The sequence below is a fragment of the Caenorhabditis elegans genome, chromosome I, assembly GCF_000002985.6.
Source record: "Caenorhabditis elegans chromosome I".
Classification (NCBI taxonomy): domain Eukaryota; kingdom Metazoa; phylum Nematoda; class Chromadorea; order Rhabditida; family Rhabditidae; genus Caenorhabditis; species Caenorhabditis elegans.
In genome coordinates this window covers 13,832,971-13,854,257 of record NC_003279.8, presented here as the reverse complement: position 1 = coordinate 13,854,257, position 21,287 = coordinate 13,832,971, and the positions used below count along the sequence as shown (strand labels likewise).

The following is a 21,287-nucleotide window of genomic DNA, read 5'->3' as shown; positions in this document are numbered from 1 at the left end:
AAGCCAAAGTTCTGTGGGCGGGGCCAATCCCCCGAGTTGGTAAACCCCCCAATTGGACATCCCCCGAGTTCTTCGGGTCTCGCCGCGAATTCCGAATTTGAAGACTGAAAAATTGAATCTGAAATTTTCCTGAATTAAAAAAAAAAGGATAATAGATAGAAATAATAGATAGTACTAAAACTGTTTGTTTATAAAAATCTTGCATACACCTCCTTCATCTTTTATTTAATACAAGAAAAAATCACCATCAAATAGTAGTTTACAATAAAATATATTTAAAAAAAAAATCATAAATCAGTGAAATTTTTCCGAATATTCTGCCAAGTTTCAGAATTGAACCACGTTTTCCACCTTTCATTTAAAACGTAAAAAATCCTAATTTTCCCGCCCAAATATCAAAAAAAAGGAATTTCATATCAATCGGCCCCCTTATCAATTAATTTTGAAATTCCTAACCTTTCAACCCCGTTTTCAATTGAATAATACGAATTTCTAAAAAATTTCCTCCCCTTTTTCTGACTTTTTTAGCCTTATCGGAATAATTTCACTGATTTAAAAAATTGTTTGACCAAAGCCAGCTTGAATTCTCCGGCAGACATTGTTAGTCTGTACTTCTTTCCACCCTCTTCCAGCTCGACATTGGCTTCGGCGATGCCGGGAGCGAGCTCGTGGCGATTTCTCAACTGCATGTCCAATCTCCACCCATCAACGTCATCGGTGACATTGATTTGTTTCTTCTCGAAATTTTCATTTACCATGAATCCCTGAAAATTTAGAAATTTGAATGGAAATCAATGAATCAAATAAACTTACTTGCATCATAGCATCAATGACGCCGATATTGGCATTTTGAACGATAAACTTTCCGAATTCAAAATGGCACATATTCCTCGAATCGAGATTCTCAACTTGTAGCTTCACCGCTTCCAGAAGATTCCATTGTGGTAGAGCGAATAGTTGAATATTGGTTGCAATTGGATTTACCGATACAACTCTCACAGTTTTCAGAACTCCTGGACGCGTTGCTCTTATGATTTTCATTCCCAAATCATGTGGTAGGTGTTCCGACATAAGTGACATTTCAAGCCATTCGAGATGATTTGTATTTGGCATTTTAAGCTCTGTAGCGAAATCGCCGAAATCACTCTCCTCCCAAATTCTGATGATGAATTGTTTCATTCTGTTCGAGCGCGCAATGAAATCAGTGCTGATTTAAAAGAAGTTGACATCATCTTCCCGCCCAGTCCACCGAATGCCGTTTACTCGAGCTCCCCATCTTCCGTTTCGAAATTTCCAAGTGATGTTTCCGAAGTCGGAGAACAAGGACCTCTCATTTTCATCGATTTGAACTTCAATACTCGTAATTTTGAATCGAATCAATTTATATGTGCTCTCCCAATCTTCCATTCTTCTCATTTCAAGGCTGAAAATTTCAGACATTCTTAAAGAAAAATAGTTTTGAATATTTTCAAAGCAGCACATTTTAATAGCGGTTTTACTATTACTAGGGCTGTGCAACCGGACGTCCGGTTTTTTAGGACGCCAAACAAACCGGACGCCGGACGTCCGAATTCGTCCGATTTGATAGCTCTAATCTTTTTTCTATTGAAAGAGTCACTCAATAGTTTCAAAATGTTGGGGGTTTTTGGTATATTTTTAGAGACTGGGAACTCGTTTCATTTTTTCTAACAAATTTAGCAATTTTAAGTATTCTAAAATTTTAGAGATATCGTTTTTTTGATATGTACAAATAATTTGGAATTTAAGCTCAAAACTCACAAATCTTGAAATGTACCTACAAGTAGGCACTTTTCTTTTAACAGATGCGGGAGATCGTTCAGTTCTGTCTTTTTCTTTTCAACTTCAGCAATGTTAGAAGGTGCCTCACTGAAAATAAATAATTTTTCTCGAGGAAACACTCAAATATTGTTTTTTAGATACATTTAGTAAAGGTTTAAGTGTTCCCCACAGTTTATCTTTAAGACAAATGCAGTTGTTGCATCCCATACTACAACAGAACACGATATGAGCTAAAGAATCCGTTTATTAAGTATAATTAACCCCATTGAATGGGTACAAAAGAAAGAGAGGCAACGGGACAGGTATAAAGGGGATTTTGAAAAGTAAAAGAAGAAATGGAGTGATAGAATCCACGTCTTATATACCCCTCTGCGGTGGCAGGGCGGAGCCCTGGATTCCTCCGCCGAAAGGTCCAGAAAACGTAAACAAGGTGCGCTCTCCCCACGCGCGCGCGCGCACACATGTGTGCGCACACACACACAGGGTTACGGTAGCCCGGAAGTTTAGAGGCATGGAATGAATCGAGTGTGTGGGAATATTGCAATTATCTCAGGGATCGAACGCGTGAGGAGCGTTTGGTACTGTGCACGGATGGATCAATTGTAGAGCTGTATTCGGAGAAGAGCGAAGGTTTGATCCATGACGTGGCTGACTTTCTGACCGGTGATCCTGCAAATAAAAGCATTAATCCCTATACACACTTAGCCTTCTATCACTGGGGAAAAGGGAAGTGGGAGAAGTGTAGAGACGGTTAGACTCCTTACAATTTTAACAAAATTCACTTTTGGAGTGTCTCCTGAGACTATTTGAAAACTAGTGCTGAACTATAATAGTCTCGCACTTGCGTAAAAAGTTTTGCAGCCATAATACTGAATTTAGAAGATTTTTTATTTAAATTACTTAAAACAAGCAAAAATGCAATCAAGTATGAAAAACTGACCAATCAGCACACTCAGCCCCGCTCACTGTATGCCAGGGTACGGCGGCTAATAGCCGATTTAGCCTAATTTGCCGATCGTCTAATTCGAAAAAATATATTAACCGTTAGCTGAACATTATCCTGATTAGCCGTATTTTAAACAATTCGGCTAATTATTCGTCATTCGGTAGCCGAGTTTGGCGGATGTTAGCAGGATTTCCGATCGGCTATTTCGGGCAAGGCCTACATTGGACGGAAGAAAACCCTACATTATATTAAGTGAACGATTATGAGTTATCTATTGCTCTTTCCCTTCTATCGCTCTCCAATTCCCCGATTCTCCACATTACTTTTATTAATTTTACTCTTTATTATTGTGTTAATAAACTATATTAATCGAACCACCGTTTGACGTGTTCACACAGTAGATCTTCTAGATGCGCGTTGGAGTGTTAGAGTCTTTATTAATAGCCACCTTGTATCCATACGCGTATATCGATTTGTACTAGTGTATCTTTGTAACTTCTGAGACAGCACACCTGGCAGTGAGCAGATGTATACAACAATTTGGTAAATCGTTTCTGACAATCGTCTCTGTGACAGCATTCTGAGTTTTACAACTCTGCGTATCCAATACAAATCAATAGTGTGCCTAGAGTGTTTAACAGTCTTATTCATTCATACACGCATACATCTCTCCTTACTCTTCTACCAGTTCTCGTCAAATGCATGCTGTAAAACCATTTCCATTGTGCAATCTACCGCTAATTTCACTCAGAGAAGTAATTGATTATCTGCCGACTTTTGATATGTAAGTTATTTCTCCATTAATTAGAGCTGTTAAGAGTATTCTCTCTTTTCATAATCAGAAGAGAAGAGCTTTTTCTCATATTTCCCACTGTTTTCTACTTTTTTAAAAACTTCTAATTCATTTCTACAAACCGTGAAAACAGTGAAGAATTCCAGAAAAAATTCTTCTCTACTGAGAAGACTACGTAGCATCCCTATTTTCCATTAATTTTTTGCGCATTTTCAGATTTGTACTTCTTCACACGTCTCAAAAAACGAAAAAACTCATTTCATCGAACATCAGAGACTTCGTAGCTCGTCAAGAACACTACAAGAAACAAGATATTTCTGTGAGGGTAGTTGCAGAACGAAGTTATATGGAAGTAATCGCTATTTCCCCTAAAATAAGAAGTACACGCTTCAAAAGAAATGACATAAACCAAGCTCTCGAAGCTGCGAAGTATTTGGTGGATCATTTCAAATGTGACACTGACTCTGTATGGCTCCGTATAACTCATCGAAAGGAAGACGAAACTCGACAAATCATAACTTCTGTCAAGGAGATAAACTTGAACATTACCAACCTGCAGTTCAGGCATGAACGTATATCCAGTGATTTGTTCAATTGGCTTCTAGAGAACTGTGTACAAGATGTGCATATTTGGGTTCTAGAGCCACAAAGCATCACCGTTAGCAACTGGAATGTGTTCGAAAAAGTGCGGAAATATAATTTCCAAGGGATCAACTTTTCCAGCCATCAAGCGAATATGCTATTGAAATCGTTGAAATCAAACAACAATTTTGTTCAGTTTCGGGCAAATGATATAGAAAACAGTCTTGATTTATCGGTGGTATTTGAGGATACAGGAGCTACAGCGAAGATGGATACATACCGTTCTGTTGTTTTTCGTCCAGGACTTACAGTTTTAAAGGAATACAAGCCATCAAAATCAAGATTTGTTACTGAAAACAACAATGGAGGTGAAATGAGTATCTGTATTACCGAACACGCCTTCTCTTTCCAATCAAATTAACCATGAAAAATCGAATCATTCGTATATGTCGTATATGTGTTTCCCAAAATGTGTTTCCATTGATTTATCTCCTACTCGGCTTGTTAAAAATTCAATTTCTGATTTAATTACTTTAATTAATTAATATTTAATTCAATTTTAATAAAATCTATTGCACAATACACCTTTTTTACTTTAATTATGAAACACGAATAAAGTCCCAGTTTAAAATTCAATTGAAGTGTATTTTGTTTATATTATTTTCCACGAAAAAAAGCGAAAACGAACTGAAATTAAAGAAAGTGCGCAGCGTTTTCGTGATCTAAATTCACGTTTTAAAATACGAAACAGGCCTGCGCATGTCGGCCGAAACAACGGCAAGTCTTGGAAATTTTCGGCAAATTGTAGTTTTGCTCAAAAAATATCTAATGAAAAAGGGAAAAACTTCAATTTCGCTTAAGAAAAAATCTCTCTAATCACTTCCGCCAAATTGATATCCGGCAAACGGAAAACCGGCAAAACTGCAAACCGGCACACTGCCGGAATTGAAAATTAATTGTAAGTAGGACTTCCACGAGGGTGCTACTCTTGCCCGCCCGCACCAGACCACGCCTCACACCAGGGGTGGGCGGATATTATCCGAAATATCCGAATTAGCCGATCGGACATTTCGGATATTTTTATTCGAAATAACCGTTTTCCGACTTTTTTCCGATCATCAGAAATAGCGAATATCCGAAAATTTGGATATCCGCCCACCTCTGCATCATACTCCCGCCGCCCTCATACCATCGCGCTTCTCTGTAGCACACATTCGCGGAACGCCTATTTTACAGAATTCGTTGACATAAAAAACCAAACGGGAATTGCCGCCCACCCCTGTCCCTATTCTCCTGAACCCCTGAACTAGTCACGGAGGAAATAATTTAAAAAGCCCATTTGCCGCTTCGACACATTTGCAAAGATACTAAATAGTTTTTTGAACAGAGAAAACGTTTATAGTTCGTTTCAATATTAAAGTTGATAAACTATAAATTTAAATGATAAATTCGGTACATATATTAATCAATTTTTTTGAAGTTTCTTGGCATTTTTAGAATTAAAAAATTAATTTTGGCGAATATGTCGAAAAGGCGGCACATGCCGATGTGCCGAGTGGAAACATTTTCGGCAGCACATACCAAACCTAAAAAACTTTACAAGTCAGATGAAAAAAAAAAATTTTTTTTGAAAAAAGGAAAAAAAACTGTTTTAAAAATATATCAAATTTTGTTCAAAATTTTCTTTTTCAGTTTTCAGTTTGCAGTGCTTGTTTATCACATCATAGATCTCAGTAGTTTATTTGTTTTTTTTTTTGACGTAGCATACTTCTTTCGAATACTTTTAAAATCAATTTCAACGCGCTTTGTATTTCGTTCCAGAAAAATTAGCAATTTTTTACCATATCAATTCCCCCAAAATCCAAAATTTTTATTTTTGTTTTTTTTTCCTTTTTTTTTTGGGACGAAAAAATTTGCAAAAAAATTTTCCCGTGGAGGAGAGTTGAACTTTTCAAAAAAAGTGCAAGTCTGTTTATATAATGCTGAATATAACTGCACAACATGATTATTATAAAATATGCGATGGCAGCCATGAAGATAGGGTTTTGTACAAGGGAAAAGACACAAACAAAATTCTCGAGTCTGTCAAGTTTTTTAAAGATACCTTTCGTTGTTATAATAGATGCCTAAATCTGTCAATAAGTCACCGAAAGGAAGAGGAAGCCCGTCAAATGATAGATGTCCTGAAGGTGATGAATATGGACATACCGAATATAATCTTCATTCATGAAAGTATTACAAATGATATGTTCAAATGGCTTGTAGATACTGATTCACGTTGTTATCTAACCATTTGTGTTAGAAAGCCTAGATATCGTATTTTTCGATTTCATGAAAAAATTTCAATTTATCCACTAAATTAACTACATCACTCCCTATGTTCTGTAATTGGTTTCAAGAGTTGTTATCCTCCATTGCTTGTTTCATTTCCACTTTCCCAAATAATAAAATTGCTTTGAAAAGTCGTCGAATGTCTATTTATTACTACCTACCATTTATGCTACTGTTACTAACTAGAAATGCAAAAATTGTGATTTTTACAGAATTCGACATTAAAAAGTACGAGAAGTTCGATTGAAAAATTCAACAAAAAAAAACTAGTAACGGGCGGAACCTATTATCGATTTTTCTCTCAAATTTCCCGTATCTTTTCATAATTTGAATTAGCGGTTGGCAGCAAACGATTATACCGGCAAATCGGCAAATTTCCGGACCTGAATAGTTCCGGCAAATCGGCAAACCCGCAAATTGCCCATTTGCCGAATTTGCCGGAACTTAAAATTTCCGGTGAATTATGGGTTTGCACTTTGTTTTTGAAATTTTCAGAATTTCTATGTTAATCGGCAAAATCGTACGCATTCTATGAATGTTCCTTCATCTATTTTGAAAAGTAAGAAAATTCTATGAAAATATCTTTTTAAAAAAACGGGAAAAAAATTCAAAAAGGCAAAGTTTTAAGTGTTTCCGTCTTATAAAATTATCTCTAAATAGTTCCGGCAAACCGGCAACTTTTCGATTTGCCGAATTTGTCGACAAAGAAATTTGCCACCTGAAATCTACCGACTGAGCAACCCTCCGCAGGCAGGCTCTGTTACGCACACCTGCTCTGTGCAGGCTTATATGCACCAAATTCAGATCGATAATAGATATGCATGCACAGAGTGTCTTGTTGTGTCCCCAGTTATTCATCGATCTGCCATTCTTTTTTAAATGTCTCCACCATTTCCAATATGCAAACTTCCATCATTACCACTCAAAGAGGCACTTGATGGTATACCGACCTATGATTTGTAAGTTATCTTTTTTGTTTAAAGATGGGGTACCGAAATCTGAGAAATATTTTTAAATCACTCCAAATTTTCCCCTGATATCGAATATCTAAGTGAAAAAATTCAAAAAAATTTCCCTGATTTTATATGTCAGCTTGAAATCGCTTGTGCATCTATGAGATTTTTTCGAATTTTCGCACCATGTGTCGATTTACGAGATTTGTGTATATTTACGAGATTTTCAATCTTGTCAACAATTTTCCTTCATTTACGTTGATTATTGACCTAAGAATTGGAAATATTGTTAGTTTTTTGTTAATATAATGTTTAAATTTATGCAAAAACCGATGTAAATAAAGGAAAATCGTTGAAAAACGGAAAATCTCGTAAATCGACACTTGGCGCGAAAATTCGGCGTTTGAAAAATCTCATGGATGCACAAGCACGGGGTTCTGGCATTCCTCATTAAATTCTCCGCGCTCCATTGACAATCGCCCGCCGGACAACGTGTGGGAGAATCGTGTTCTCCACACGGACAAATACATTTAGTTTTACAACTAAGATCGAGCCGCGACGCGACACGCAACGCGCCGTAAATCTATCACAGATACACGTGGTCGCTGGCTGTCTCAAAATTGCTATTTTCTCGCAGACGAGAAAACGTGAAAAACTGAGCAAAATGTCCTTCAAAACGGTGGAAGAGGAGTATTCCTCGTCCCCCGTTCACGTAGTCCTCTCGGAGAAGAAAAAGCGTGAGAAAGAAGAGACGCAGAGGACGAGACAGTCTCATTCCTCGTCTATTCTCAATGGGGCGCGTTTTCATCGAAATTATGCAAAGAGACAACCATCGAGCACGTGCAGATATGGCGGAGCCAAAATGGCCTAGTTCGGCAAACTCTTACATTTCAATTTATGAGGGAAACCAGAAATCCGTGGCACAAGCGATTTCAAGGTGACATATTAAGAATCCATGAGATCATGAGAATGCCTACCGTTTTGGCGCGGGAATATCTCGTAGCGAAGGCACCTAAATCTCTCTTTGCCGCACGCTCTCTCTGCTGCCGTTCGTTTCGCGCCAGGAAACAGGCATTCTCATGAACTGATGGTCCCTTAATATAAAATCAGGGAAATTTTTTTGAATTTTGTCACTTAGATATTCGATATCAGGGGAAAATTTGGAGTCATTTAAAAAATGTTTCTCAGAATTCGGTACTCCATCTTTAATGGTATTTCATGTATGTATATATAGTTATTTTTAGGTTCACTCTTTGTTTCACGTCTCAAAAAACGAAACAACTTATTAAAAGAATCATCAGAAATTTTGAAGATCGCGAAAACGAATGCAAAGCAACTAGAGTAAAAGTAAACATTGATGTACAACCTGATTACATTGAAGTATTCGATGATTTCTCCGAAAAACGAGTGCTCTACAGAGGAAATTACATGAAACAAGCTCTGGGAACTGTCAAATGTTCAATGCATATTCATACCTTTGAACTCGAAGCGCTCTTCATTAATAGTCATCGAAAGGATATTGAAGTTGAACTCCGTCAGCTATTAAATTTTCTGAAAACGGAGGCTCTACACTTACCTAGATTAAAATTCAAGCATGAACACATATCCAGCAAACTTTTAAAACGTATCCTAAAATTCGATGTGTATTATTTGGATATTCGTGTCATCAAGCCAAAGACCATGAAATGTGCCAACTGGAAGGTCCTCAGCAAGTACATTTCTGTCAATTTAGAAGGTATCAATATTTCCAGTAAGCAAGCCAACAAGTTTCTGAAAAAGCTGAAGGAAAAAGGAAGACTAATGTCATTTTCGGCAACCAACATGAAGAGCAGTCTTGTACCATCTGCAGTTGTGAAGGGTACGAGGTCAATGGAAAATATGGAAATTTCGGATTCAGCAGAAGTGGAACGTCGCTCTGTGTTCAATTGCTTTAGGCCTTCATTTGTAAAGCCAGAGTACAAGTTCATGATGAGGATCACTGATTATTGGAACGAGGACATTGTAATTTGGAAACATGGCTTTAAATTTACATTTACAGATCGTAATCTTCCTTTTTTTCCTAATCTTCCTGTGTCTTCCTGTTGCTGTATCAATGTCAATTAAAAAATAAACATTTAAATTTACTGTCTTGATATTTTTAACAGTTGTCACGTTTGCTTTGATCTTTGAAAAACGCGGGAGAAGAGACGCAGACATCTCATCTGACTTTGCATGGTTAAGATCGTGCTGACGTCACAATTTTTCTGGAAAAATATTCCCGCATTTTTCGTAGATCAAACCGCAACGTGACAGCCTGACACCACGTGAGTTGTTAGACTAGTTGTTAGACTCCAATCAATTGAGTTTGAATTGAATTTTATTCCTTTTGGAGATGCAGCTGCACAACTTGCATCCTGCTAAAGTTTTCAAAATAATATGCACTTTAATGTTTTGCCTATTGGTCGGATAACGACTTTCGCCAATTTTTTGGGCATGTTCAAGTTTTTTGGGGTTTCTGGGATGTTGGTATTTTACTGCTTTCGGAAGATTATGGCATTTTCACAACTTTTTTCCAAGAGATCCCTTGAAAGTTCGGATTGCCTCCCACCGCCTAAGCTTAAGCCTAAGCCTAATCCCAAGATTAAACCCAAGAGAGCGGCTGGTCTATAATATAAAGGGGGTTGTTCCAAAAAATCCTCTTTTATGCCTTCGTGTCGAGAGTGTGACAGAAGACGATTTCCCCGTTCAGAGATAGGGCTTGAGAGATAAATAGGTCAGGACATTATTTCAAGTGTGTTTGTTTTCATGATAACTTTCATTTCATGATCAATGTTGCGATTTCTATGTTGACGACATTTATTGTTGTTCTCTGTCTTGGAGCCTGTGTACATGCAGGTAAACCATGTGTTATTTTTAACTTTTTAACATGTACCGTATTTTCTCTAATAGTACTGCACCCACTAGTTCACTTTTAAAGGCCATACCTTGGTTCAGTTGAAACAATAGTGAGTAGTGTTAGAGTGGCTTTTTTACCATACCTAGGATTTTTTACCGCAGACAGTCACGAATAGTGTGTGAATCGAGAGATTCAGAGAAAGACGAGAGAGTGAGAGATTTGGTTATAGTAAGACATTGACGATTTTTAAATAGTGTGCGATTTCGAGAGATTTAGAGAAAGAGACTAGTAAGACATTTTTGATGTTCTTGGTTCAGTCAACCAGGGGACGGATTATTAACCAGGATGCTTTGCTTTTCGATTTTTGAAAAACAATAAACTGTATTCCATTTTTCCAACCAGTTTTTACCTAACGGATGAATACGATTTACAAGAACAGATGTTTACAATACAAAAATTTAAACGTACACAACAGGGGGTACCGGTGTTACTAAAAGACAGCTGCCTATAAACCCAAACAAAGTAACTTCCGATTTTACCTAAAATCAATTCAATCCTCTTTCATCGACTGTTCCAATCTTTTTTAATCATCCAATAATGAACGCTGTGAACGTATAGTTCAGTTCTATTGTCTCTATTATTACTATCGCATTTCCCATCTGTCTTTGTGTAATAGAGGTCACTCATCTGGCCTGCCCTCTTAGTGTTCTACCCCTTCAATATATTCATTCTATACATCAGCTGGCGAGTGAGAGGTGACCCATCTCCTCTCTCTCCATCCGGCCTATTTAATCAATAAATACATGTATTCAAACACTAGTTTAACAATCATAAACAGATAATGAGGTACCATTATCTTCCGTTTATAACGCTAATTTTGGATACGATTTTTTATCCGAGGAAGACGAGAAATTTTTTTCGTTCGAGAATTACCACAATCTACCTGAGAAGGCACAAATATTTATCTCTGCTTTGGAGGAACGCGAAGAGAAGAACAAGAAGTTCACATATGCGGCTCTATGTGAGTATTTTTTGTGGGGGCTTTCAGGGGTTTTCAATTTTGGAAACTGTTTAGCACCCCTAGTAGCCCTACTCGTAAGACTCACTCTTGCGGATTTATTCCCTCACACTGGTTCGATCGAACAAGACTTCATCCTCCTCCTAACCGATCAGAAAAACAGATATGATAAAAAATGTTGGCTTGCTCGTCGCTGCCTCGATTTCGACGAATGTGTTCAGTATGGTCAGCTCATCTACTTTGGGATCTACTCTTTAGAAAATAACCACAAAACCGCCCTCGTCACAATTTTCGATCCCGAATGCTGAAAAATTGCCATTGTGAGAATACATAAAATGAAGAGCGCATCTGTCAAAAAACTAAAAAACTTTCTGAGAAAATTATCATATCAGAGAGACATGGTCTCCTATGGTAAAGAAGATTTTTTGGCGGACATCGAGCACAAAGACATGCAATCAAAATTCGTTCGCACGAACGGAACGAGAAGTCTCCTCAGTCTAAAAGCTGAAGCAACGTATTGGACAGGATTGGACCTCCACAAGGGCGAGACTATGTCCGATTGGACGAACACTCATCTACGTGGAGACCAACTGAGATATGCTATCATGGACACAATCGTTATGCATCTCATTATAAAGCAGAGGCTAAGGTTGTTTGATTTTATGATTTGATAAAATTTTTATATTTTGGCATTTTCAGAAATATTCATAAGAACGATCCACGACTGTTCCAGTACGTATTCGAGAATGGTCATCCTCTACGTGAGACTTTTTTTTTCATTTTTGTTCAAAAAATTATTATTTGTTTTCAGCCTACAACCGATGAAATCAAAAACCAAAATAATCAAATTTCAAATCTGGTTTCAAATCTCATCTCTCTTATATTTATCAACTATACCGACAGATCCTCTCTCATCAAAATTCAAATCTCATCTCTCTTATATTTATCAACTATACCGACAGATCCTCTCTCATCAAAATTCAAATCTCATCTCTCTTATATTTATCAATTATATCGACAGATCATTTTTTAATTAAGTTTATTCGAATAAATATCATCATCAATAACAATTTTTACAAAATTATACAATAATATCAATAACAGTTTGAAAATTTAAACAATACTATCAATAATAGAGTTACGCATAAAGTCTAGGGCAAATATTTGATCGAATTCGGCGTAGACGACACAATAGAGGCCACCCACAGGGGTCTCGGTCTTAAAGTTTAGACGAACGCAAACGTTTGTCTGCCGAACTAGTTCAAAGAGAGAATTATCTTGAGCCACAGGGCTCAACTCGAATCCAAAAATCGTATATCCTTTAGATCTAAGCATTCCAATGTCGATCGAATTGCAGCTAAAGTTGTTTCTAGTGTGACCAAGTGTTTCCTGAAGTTGTACGTAGGCCTCCACGAATTTGTTATTTTCAAAGTCTAGATTCATTGGTCGTCCTGGAACTGTTTGACCGCAAAAATCAATGTGAACGTCCTGCACACCATATGGTTTGAAATTGAACGGAGTTGTTCCGAATGATCCGTTGTAAGCTTCGCTTGAAACTAGACCAAGAAAGAGTGGCGGAAAACAAAGCAAGATAAATGGCCGCTGAAACTTGTCGGCCCCTCGGCCATGGCCTAGAAACCACTTTTCCTCGTCCCTCGTGAGGAAAAAGTTGCAGTGGAATTGGTCAATCCACTCGCTACGATTGTCCGAGGAAGAATCAAGTTTGCTGGTGGACATTCAGATGAACGTTATCCGCTTCGTCAAATGGCCAAAGTATATTCGTCTTTAGCGTCGCAGTAGAGTCAACGCCATCACTAGCCTCGTCGAGACTCTCCGAGCTCAATTGGTTCTCATCGCTCATGACGTCAACCCACTTGAGATCGTGCTCCACCTTCCAGTCCAATGTTGAAAGTACAACGTTCCATACGCCATCATCAAGGAAAAGGCTTTCCTCTGAGCAGTTGAAAGACCACAGCTGATGTTGCTCTGGTCGATGTCAACCCGTAAGTTTCGATTTGTTTCCGTTTGGATTGTCCTTCAATCCAGTCGTTTTCAGAGAAGACAAATCTGTTTGGATATCTTCCATTTTGGTCCGGTCTCTCGTTTCGTGGTACTCTCCGAATGCTGATTGTCTGAAAATTTAAAGTTTATGGAAAAAATTCTTTTTAGCAATTTATTTACCTATGAAGATTTTGCAGATGATAGTGCCACGTTTTCCGGGGTGACACCACACCCTCGTTTGATTGGAGAGCATTTCTGGAAATAAATGATGAAGTTTTTTGAAAAGATTGAAAAGACCAAACATAATAAAAAAAATCAACGGTTAAAACAGAAAATTTTTGTTTAACTTCCATCATTTTTAATGCAGAAAAACAAAGTAAAACTCTTAAAAATTATTTTAAATTGAATTTCACTCAAAAGTACCGTCACAACACAGTATTTCGTGTATTTTACAAATAAAAAGTGTACTTTTCAAGTAAAATCAGTAAAAAATTACGTGAAAAGAGAAAATTTCGTCAAAACGCAGTGGTAGACAAAAAAAGAGTATAAATATTGTCGTTTGTAGTCCAAGTCTCAACCAGTGTATTATTAATGAACGTTTTCTTAAATTTTAGACACAAAATCACAAGTTCAAGTAATTTTGTAGATTTCTTATAGTTAGAATCAAAAATTTAAAGTTTTCTAAGATCCGGTGATTTTCAACGAAAATTCAGAAAATTTACTAAATTTTCAGATTTATTGGGTGAAAATTTAACTTTTAAAACTAAAAAAAACCTGAAAAAAGCGCTGTAAAACGCAAAACCGAGCTCCTACAGTCTACAAACTACAAAAGTGAATGCGCGTCAGGTGTGGCGCTTTGTACGCAAACACCAAATCTGACGACAATCTGAAAAAACAAATTTTTCCACCGCGAATTTCGAATTAGAAACCGATTTTCCTCGATTTTTCTCATTTTTTTCCCGAAAAATGTCGATTGCGTATGGTTTCGACCCGAATATTTCGCCAATTTATGATGATGACGATGACGAGCACCGCCATTCCACCCATTTCAGCTCGGCGGACACTCCGAAAAAGGTTTTTTCGATTTTTTTTCTTTCATTTTTCAAATAAAAATTTTCTAAATAAGAAAATAAAGTGAATTTTCAATTTTTTCGCAGACCGGACGCCCGAGTAATCGAACAATGGGCACTTCAATTCAAATCAGTGGGGATTTCAGTGATCTCAGCAGTTTTCGCCCGGAAAACTCGGTGATCTCTGAAATTGTTCTGGATTCCGGCGATGAAGAGGAGGTTCCAGATTCTCGAGAAGATGTTTTAGCATGTGATGATGATGAAGAAGTACCTGAATCTGTTGGATATCTGGCTGGAACTGTCATTGTGCTCTCCGCCGGGTGCTGCCTGCCTATTCGACATCATTTGTCGAAAAAATTAATTGTTAGTGGGGGGAAATTCAAATTTTTCATCAAATTTTGTTGAAAATTGTGTAAATCTCGCGGAAAACTGCTGAAAAATGCCTAAAAATGATTTAAAATCAGCTTACCGTACGGCAAAATTAAAGGTACATAGCAAAATTCAAGTGGTGGGTCTCGACGCGAAAGTTTATTTTTAACAGAAATATTCGAATTTTTAGGTTTTTCGACAATTTTCTTCAATTTTTACTCACTTTTTCCTTAAGAAACCGAGAGAGAGAGGAGATTTTTTCAGGAAATGGGTGCAGAAATTCAAAAAACAATCGATAACCGGACCACCCATATTGTCGTAGACCGTTATGCCGACGAAAAGCTTGTCGGAGAGGCAATGTCCAGAAAACCGGAGCCTCCGATGATGGTAGACGTGAAATGGATTCAGGAATGTCTGGATAATCGACAAAAATGCAAAGAAAACGATTTTTCCATGATTGGGCTGAGATATTTAAAGTATCGATTTTTTTCAAAAAAATTTGGTATAAATTGCCAAATTTTCAGACAATCGTGCCGCCGGCTCTCAAGCTTCCGGGAACCTACTCCATTAGGCGATGAGGAGGAAACTTTTTGGGAGGATATGGAAAATGATGCTCCAACTGACCCTGCAAAGCTTTTGGAGCAAATTCGGAAGCTCTCGGAGAGGCTTGATGCTTTAATGGATTGTAAACCCCGTAAAATGAGGATTTTCAGTCAATGTATTTAATGTTTTCAGACGTTCCCGTCATCAGATTCGAATATCATTCTCCGGATTGCCCTAGTACGATTTTTTTTTGTAAAAAAATCCGAACAAATCGCTAAAAAGACGATAAATAGTGCAACAAGCTCTTTTTTTGCTCAAAAATCCTCGCAAAATCGTAGAAAAATCTCAAAAAATAAGTGAAAATCCATGTTTTTTCAAAAAAACAATTTTGTTGAGGCTAGAATTATTGTAGTTTGTAGTCTGAGCCTCAACCACAACGTTTTCAGCCAATTTTTGGGTTTTTTTTGCAAAAATAAATCAAATGTTCTATTGAAAGCACTGAAATTGTGAAATTTTATTTTTTAAATTCAATTTTTGAGTAAAAAATGATTTGGTTGAGGCTCAGACTACAAACTACACTTTTTCTAGCCTCACCGAACTTTTGAGTGAGGCTAGAAATACTGTAGTTTGTAGTCTAAACCTCAATCAGAACGTTTTCGACCAAATTTTGAAGTTTTTTTGCAAGAATGAATAAAATGTTCTATTGAAACCACTGAAATTGTGAAATTTTATTGAAATTATTCTTTAAAATTCAATTTTTGACTACAAAGCTCAGACTACAAACTACACTTTCTCTAGCCAAACCAACTTTTGGGTGAGGCTAGATGAAAAAACGTTAAAACCCGGAAAATTTAGAATTTTTATTCAAAAACTCTAAAATTTTGACGGAAAATTTTGAAAAGAACAGATTTTCAAAAAATTTTTAGTCGAAAAATGAATTTTCCCTGCGAAAAATTAAATTTCGAAAATAAAAAAAAATTTCAAATTTTGAATTTTCTATCAGAAATTCTGCTTTAAAAATTGTAAATTTCATGAATTTTTTTTAAAATTCGAAATTTTATGCGAAAATTATATAAATTTGGAAAAATAATGATTAAAATTCGATTTTCAATTCGAAAAATGAAGTTTTCCGCATTTGGTTGAGGCTCACACTACAAACTACACTTTTTCTGGCCTCAACCAATTTTGGGTGAGGCTAGAAATAGTGTAGTTTGTAGTCTGAGCCTCACCCAATATTTTTTAGATGTATTTTCCAAATTTTCGGAGGCAAAATCGATATTTATTCAAAACCTGACTCCAATTTCTATTGAGAATGTTGAAAATCTTGAAGAATTTACGTATAAAATTTCGAATTTTTGAGTGAATTAAAAAAAAATGTTTTTTAAAAAAATTTTCCAGCTCGCCAGCAACCTCAACCACCAGCTCCTCCTGCAAAAAAAGCTTCTCAAAGGCCTAAAAACTCTAGAATCCCGTCTCCAGAAGCCCTACAACAGCTTTTCACATCGATTTCCACGTCTTCAACGCTCCGAAGGCGCCGTTCCTTTACAGGATTTGTTCTAGAGCACCGGGAGCCGGGAAATGCAGCGCTAGAGGTTCAAGAAGCGAATAATGATGTCAGAAACACGTGGAATCCGGAACTTGGCGCCAAAAAACCGAGAAAAACGCGAAAAGCGCCTCAAAAAACGGTGAACGACATGCGAAAAACAATGGCGGCGGATTTGACGACAATTCGTGACGTTTTGGCGAAAAATTCCGATTTAAATAGAGCGAGAACGCCGAAAAAATCGAAGAAACCAGCTAAAAATTCAAATTCCCGCCAGAAAATGATGCCCGTCCACGTGGATGACTCGGATATTCAATCAGCGTTAGCATCGTTGACAATAAGTGAAGCCCCCAGAGAATGTTCGGTGCAAATTCTGGTCCCGACACGCTCAAACGTGATTAATCAGCTTCAAAAGCGACACGAAGAGGATGATGATGACTTTATTTCTGATGTTTCAGCGTTTTTACAGCGAAAAACTATGAAAAAATCGAGAAATTTAGGTGAAAATTCGAAAAATGAAGTGATTTTCACCGGGTTTAGTAAAGAGTTGGGGATTTTTGCTCCGAAAAAAATCCGAATTTTTGAAAATTTCCAGCTCTCCAATCGAAAAGAAGCTGAAAACCATCGTTCGCCGGTTCAAAATGACGATTAGCACGGAAATTGATGAAGAACGGACGCTTTGTGTCGTTTCGAGACACGGAAAACGGACGCTTTTGGTGCTTCGGGCGATTTGTTGTGATGTACCCATAGTTCGACCGCAATGGGTATGAAATTTGACAGAGTTTAGGCGGAAATTTGAGAAAATTCGAAAAATCCCGAAAAAAATCTACAAAATTTCAAGCCTCAACCAAAAATTGATTTCAATTTTGGTTGAGGCTCACACTACAAACTACATGTTTTCTAGCCTCAACCAACTTTTGGGTGAGGCTAGATATATTGTAGTTTGTAGTGTGGGCCTCAACCAACCTTTAATTTGATTTTTTGTTGAGGCTAAAAATTTCGTAGTTTGTAGTGTGAGCCTCAACCAACTTTTAGGTGAGGCTAGAATTATTGTAGTTTGTAGTGTAAACCTCAACCACAACGTTTTCGACCATTTTTTGGAGGTTTTCGCAAAAATGAGTCAAATGTTCTATTTAAACCGCTGAAATTATGAAGAACTTTTGGGTGAGGCTAGAAATTATGTAGTTTGTAGTCTTAGTCTCAACCAACATTAATTTAAAATTTCTCGAATTTAGCGGAATTTTCAATTAAAACTTGAGATTTTTAAAAATGTTCATAATTTTAGCAATTTTCAACAATATGATCTGAAAAATACTTGAATTTTTTGAATATTGTATGTATTCTGAAATTGGTTTAAAAAACTCCTTGAAAACTCCAAACTACAATATTTCTAGCCTCAACCATTGGGTGAGGCTAGAAACATTATAGTTTGTAGTCTGAGCCTCAACCAATTTCCCAAAAATTTTCAGCTAGAAGAATCATTTGAAGACTCCCAACTCCTTCCCTCTTCCGACTACATTTATCAGGAATGGCTTCGAATCGAAAATTTGAAAATTTTCGCCAATTTCCATTTGAGAATGTGGATCGCGCCCGAATGTACTCCAGACTCTGCGGATTTGGCTTGGATGATCGAAAAATGCGGTGGAAAAGTACGGGAAATGGAGAAAAAAGTGTTTTTTTCCTGAAAAAACTCATTTTCCTCTCTGAAATCCTTGAAAATCCAACTTTTTCAAATTTTTTCATGAAAAATTTTCCTATTTTCTCACTGAAATGCATTAAATGTCCGATTTTTGAAGCTATTTTCTCCTGAAAAAGCTCTAAAGTTCAACTTTTTCCATTTTCCAGGTAACCCGCCACCTGCATCGTGCTGATCTCGTCATTGCACCTGAAAATTGGGAAATTCCAGCCGAAAACGATGTGGAATTCGAGCTTGCCACGCCGCTTTTCGTGATTGATTCGATTTCGATGGCTGAATTGCAGAATTTCCGAGAATATTCTGTGATAATTTGATTAATTTTGTATTTTTTATCGCATATGATGCTTTTTTTTTAATGATTTTTCAATTTGTACCATTTAAAAAAATTTTTCAACATTTTCCATCCGAAATTCCTGGTTTTTGGCTTATTTCCACTAAAATATCTCTGAAATTGTTTATTTTAACCCTAATAATCCTTATAAACAATGCAATAAGCCCCGGTGGCCTTGGAAAATGGCGGCCGCGGCCATCATTTTCCCCGGAGCCAGCCCGATGCACATTTTGCTCTTTTTAGTGCATTTTAGTTGGCTTTTCATCGATTTTCTTTTTTGTTTTGCTATAAAATTTAATAATTGAGCGAATTTCTTCTGGAAAAACTTGAGATTTTTACTCAAAATTATAAATTTTATGAGATTTTTGTCAGTTTCCACACTAATTTTCGTTAAAAAATGTCGAAAATGCTGTATTTTAATGTAAATTCCATGAAAAATGAGCCAAAATCCGCTGGTTGAGGCTCAGACTACAAACTACATCATTTTCCATCTCTTTGGTGAGGCTAGAAAATTTGTAGTTTGTAGTGAGAGCCTCAACCAACCGCTTTTAAAAGTTAAAATTTTCTGATTTTTGTTTCAAATTGGCCGTTAAAATTCTTCAAATTGTCCAATTTTTGCGGGGAAAAAGTGAAATTTCGCTTTTTTCTGTAAAACAGATTTTTTTTTGAAAAAATTCAAAAAGCCAGCAATTTTCCAGCTTTTTTTCCGGTTTTTCCTCAAAAAAAGCTAAATTTATCATTTATCAAACTAATTTTCATCTGAAACTGTCGAATATCCCATGTTTTATTCAAAATTCCCAGAAAAATGACCAAAAACCCTTTGGTTGAGGCTCAAACTACAAACTACACTATTTCTAGCCTCAACCAGATCTTTGGTGAGGCTAGAAATTTTGTAGTTTGTAGTGAGAGCCTCAACCAATCTTTTTTCACTATCAAAAGGTGAAATTTCCTGAATTTTTCGGAATTTTTACTGGAACAGTTGATTTTTTTTTCAAATTCGCTTTTTTTTGAATATTAAAATCAATTTTCCCCTAGTTAACTAGCTAGTTTTGTCTTAAATTTTCCGATTTCCCTTTAGAATATGCAAAAGTTCAAGCATTTTTTAGGCTGAAAAAGCTATTTAAAGTTTAAAAAACCAGTAATTTTCCAGATTTTTCGAGTTTTCCCCAAAAAAGCTCAATATTTTCATTTTCAGCACAATTTTTTCGAAAAAAGGTGTTTTTTTCCTGCTCAAAGTGCTATTTAATGATGTGTATGTGCCTTGCCACCCCTCCTATTCCATTCCATCAATTTCCTTGAGAGACCCTTGAAGTGTTGTAACATTTCTCGTAGAGAGATTGCAATTCGATACGTCGTTGTTTCAATTTCAATGTCCTCTCAATTCTATCATCTCTTTAAAGCTCAACCACTTGTCATTTTGGTTGATGATGAAACCTTTTTGATGACCACCGCCGCCCCGCCACCAACAAGTGACCAATTCATTTTACGGGTCGGAATTTGGCGAAAAAAAACATTTTAAGTGAGAAAATACATATTTAAAACCTAAATTTTCGATTTAAAAATAAAAAATTCGACCTAAAACATGTTTTTTTCGACTAAAAACGTCAATTTTAGGTAAAAACTGGCTTCGACTACAAACTACAAAAAAATTAGCCTCACTCAAAATGGTTGAGAGGCTAAGAGTTTTGTAGTTTGTAGTGTGAGCCTCAACCAATAATTTTTTCTTTGCAGACTATCGAGGAATCGCTTTTTTCAAATATTTTTTGGGAAATATTCAAAACCGAGCTTCAAATTCTTCGTTTTTGATCTAAAATTTGAAATGTTCTATTATAAAAACGTGCAAAATGAAATTAAGCTCAAAAATTAACTTTTTTTTTTCATTAAAAACTTGAATTTTCAATAAAAAACCCAATTTTTATCATAAATCTTCCGATTTTCAACGAAAACCCGTAAAAAATCAAAAATTTTGACTACAAACTACAAAGATTTAAGCCTCACTCAAAAACGTAACAAAAATGGTTGAGGCTAGAAATCTTGTAGTTTGTAGTCTGAGCCTCAACCAATAATAAACTAACCCATTTTTGCCTAATTTTTACTTTTTTTTTGTAGCTAAAAATTTTAACATTCAAAAACTAGCTGCGGATTCTTACTTTTTGATCTAAAAATTTAAATTTAGTTCAAAAATTACCTTTTTTTTCATTAAAAACTTGAATTTTCAACAAAAACCCGTAAAAATCAAAAATTTTGACTACAAACTACAAAGATTTATGCCTCACTGAAAAGCCCAACAAAAATGGTTGAGGCTAGAAATCTTGTAGTTTGTAGTTTGTAGTCTGCGCCTCAACCGATAATAATTTAGCCCATTTTCGCCTAATTTTTAATTTGTAGCAAATTGTTGAGATTTTTTTAAATAATTGTTCTAAAAATTTAAGTTTA

At 36.3% G+C, this 21,287-nt stretch overlaps 6 protein-coding genes and 2 non-coding genes across 11 annotated transcripts; 6 read left to right on the top strand and 2 right to left on the bottom strand.

The window, feature by feature from the left end:
* Nucleotides 1–210: 210 nt before the first annotated feature.
* W04A8.9 (FBA_2 domain-containing protein) lies at nt 211–1,872 on the bottom strand. Its single transcript, NM_001265318.4, has 3 exons — nt 1,780–1,872; nt 814–1,423; nt 211–764 (listed from the first exon to the last, which is right to left on the bottom strand). Exons 2-3 carry the CDS (start codon nt 1,177–1,179, stop codon nt 531–533), a joined length of 600 nt encoding a protein of 199 aa, NP_001252247.1. The 5' UTR covers nt 1,180–1,423; nt 1,780–1,872; the 3' UTR covers nt 211–530.
* W04A8.8 lies at nt 1,374–1,391 on the top strand. The gene has a single exon (NR_050706.2). It is a non-coding gene; the product is annotated as an Unclassified non-coding RNA W04A8.8 (non-coding RNA).
* Nucleotides 1,873–3,364: 1,492 nt separating the features above from the next.
* Nucleotides 3,365–4,757, top strand: W04A8.5 (F-box domain-containing protein). The gene is made up of 2 exons (NM_061023.6): nt 3,365–3,530; nt 3,756–4,757. The coding sequence occupies exons 1-2, from the start codon at nt 3,445–3,447 to the stop codon at nt 4,540–4,542; spliced, it is 873 nt and encodes a 290-aa protein (NP_493424.1). The 5' UTR covers nt 3,365–3,444; the 3' UTR covers nt 4,543–4,757.
* Nucleotides 4,758–7,300: 2,543 nt separating this feature from the next.
* W04A8.3 (F-box domain-containing protein) lies at nt 7,301–9,519 on the top strand. The gene is made up of 2 exons (NM_061022.7): nt 7,301–7,411; nt 8,650–9,519. Exons 1-2 carry the CDS (start codon nt 7,332–7,334, stop codon nt 9,506–9,508), a joined length of 939 nt encoding a protein of 312 aa, NP_493423.2. The 5' UTR covers nt 7,301–7,331; the 3' UTR covers nt 9,509–9,519.
* Nucleotides 9,520–10,261: 742 nt separating this feature from the next.
* Nucleotides 10,262–12,365, top strand: W04A8.4 (3'-5' exonuclease domain-containing protein). 2 transcript variants are annotated; one of them, NM_001392969.1, is made up of 3 exons: nt 10,262–11,947; nt 11,998–12,059; nt 12,110–12,365. In NM_001392969.1, exons 1-3 carry the CDS (start codon nt 11,697–11,699, stop codon nt 12,121–12,123), a joined length of 327 nt encoding a protein of 108 aa, NP_001379222.1. In that variant the 5' UTR covers nt 10,262–11,696; the 3' UTR covers nt 12,124–12,365. The 2 variants fall into 2 exon arrangements, 1 of the variants encoding a protein (NP_001379222.1); NR_132566.1 differs by having other exon boundaries at nt 11,000–11,947; nt 12,110–12,123.
* Nucleotides 12,321–13,554, bottom strand: W04A8.2 (Ovule protein). Its single transcript, NM_001392968.1, has 2 exons — nt 13,480–13,554; nt 12,321–13,430 (listed from the first exon to the last, which is right to left on the bottom strand). Exons 1-2 carry the CDS (start codon nt 13,550–13,552, stop codon nt 13,351–13,353), a joined length of 153 nt encoding a protein of 50 aa, NP_001379221.1. The 5' UTR covers nt 13,553–13,554; the 3' UTR covers nt 12,321–13,350.
* Nucleotides 13,555–14,170: 616 nt separating this feature from the next.
* W04A8.1 lies at nt 14,171–18,931 on the top strand (the record flags this gene model as incomplete). Of its 3 annotated transcripts, NM_001404216.1 has the most annotated exons (9): nt 14,171–14,373; nt 14,457–14,732; nt 15,003–15,214; nt 15,263–15,423; nt 15,474–15,518; nt 16,680–17,370; nt 17,420–17,588; nt 18,294–18,473; nt 18,670–18,931. In NM_001404216.1, the coding sequence occupies 9 exons, from the start codon at nt 14,266–14,268 to the stop codon at nt 18,832–18,834; spliced, it is 2,007 nt and encodes a 668-aa protein (NP_001391096.1). The 3 variants fall into 3 exon arrangements, with proteins under 3 accessions (NP_001391096.1, NP_001391098.1, NP_001417600.1); NM_001404217.1 differs by lacking the exon at nt 14,171–14,373 and having other exon boundaries at nt 14,481–14,732; nt 18,670–18,834; NM_001430674.1 differs by lacking the exons at nt 14,171–14,373; nt 14,457–14,732 and having other exon boundaries at nt 15,006–15,214; nt 18,670–18,834.
* A 385-nt stretch (nt 18,932–19,316) lies between these two features.
* mir-2218.2 lies at nt 19,317–19,382 on the top strand. Its single transcript, NR_050703.1, has one exon. It is a non-coding gene; the product is annotated as a pre-microRNA mir-2218.2 (primary transcript).
* The last annotated feature ends 1,905 nt before the right edge of the window (nt 19,383–21,287 follow it).

Coding starts and splice junctions, on each gene's coding strand:
- W04A8.3 (NM_061022.7), top strand. CDS start 7,332: ATGTCTCCACCATTTCCAATATGCAAACTTCCATCATTACCACTCAAA. Junction 7,412..8,649: donor GGTATACCGACCTATGATTT/GTAAGTTATCTT, acceptor AGTTATTTTTAG/GTTCACTCTTTGTTTCACGT.
- W04A8.2 (NM_001392968.1), bottom strand. CDS start 13,552: ATGCTCTCCAATCAAACGAGGGTGTGGTGTCACCCCGGAAAACGTGGC. Junction 13,431..13,479: donor CATCTGCAAAATCTTCATAG/GTAAATAAATTG, acceptor TTAAATTTTCAG/ACAATCAGCATTCGGAGAGT.
- W04A8.4 (NM_001392969.1), top strand. CDS start 11,697: ATGGTCTCCTATGGTAAAGAAGATTTTTTGGCGGACATCGAGCACAAA. Junction 11,948..11,997: donor ATTATAAAGCAGAGGCTAAG/GTTGTTTGATTT, acceptor TGGCATTTTCAG/AAATATTCATAAGAACGATC.
- W04A8.5 (NM_061023.6), top strand. CDS start 3,445: ATGCATGCTGTAAAACCATTTCCATTGTGCAATCTACCGCTAATTTCA. Junction 3,531..3,755: donor TATCTGCCGACTTTTGATAT/GTAAGTTATTTC, acceptor GCGCATTTTCAG/ATTTGTACTTCTTCACACGT.
- W04A8.9 (NM_001265318.4), bottom strand. CDS start 1,179: ATGAAACAATTCATCATCAGAATTTGGGAGGAGAGTGATTTCGGCGAT. Junction 765..813: donor TCATTGATGCTATGATGCAA/GTAAGTTTATTT, acceptor CTAAATTTTCAG/GGATTCATGGTAAATGAAAA.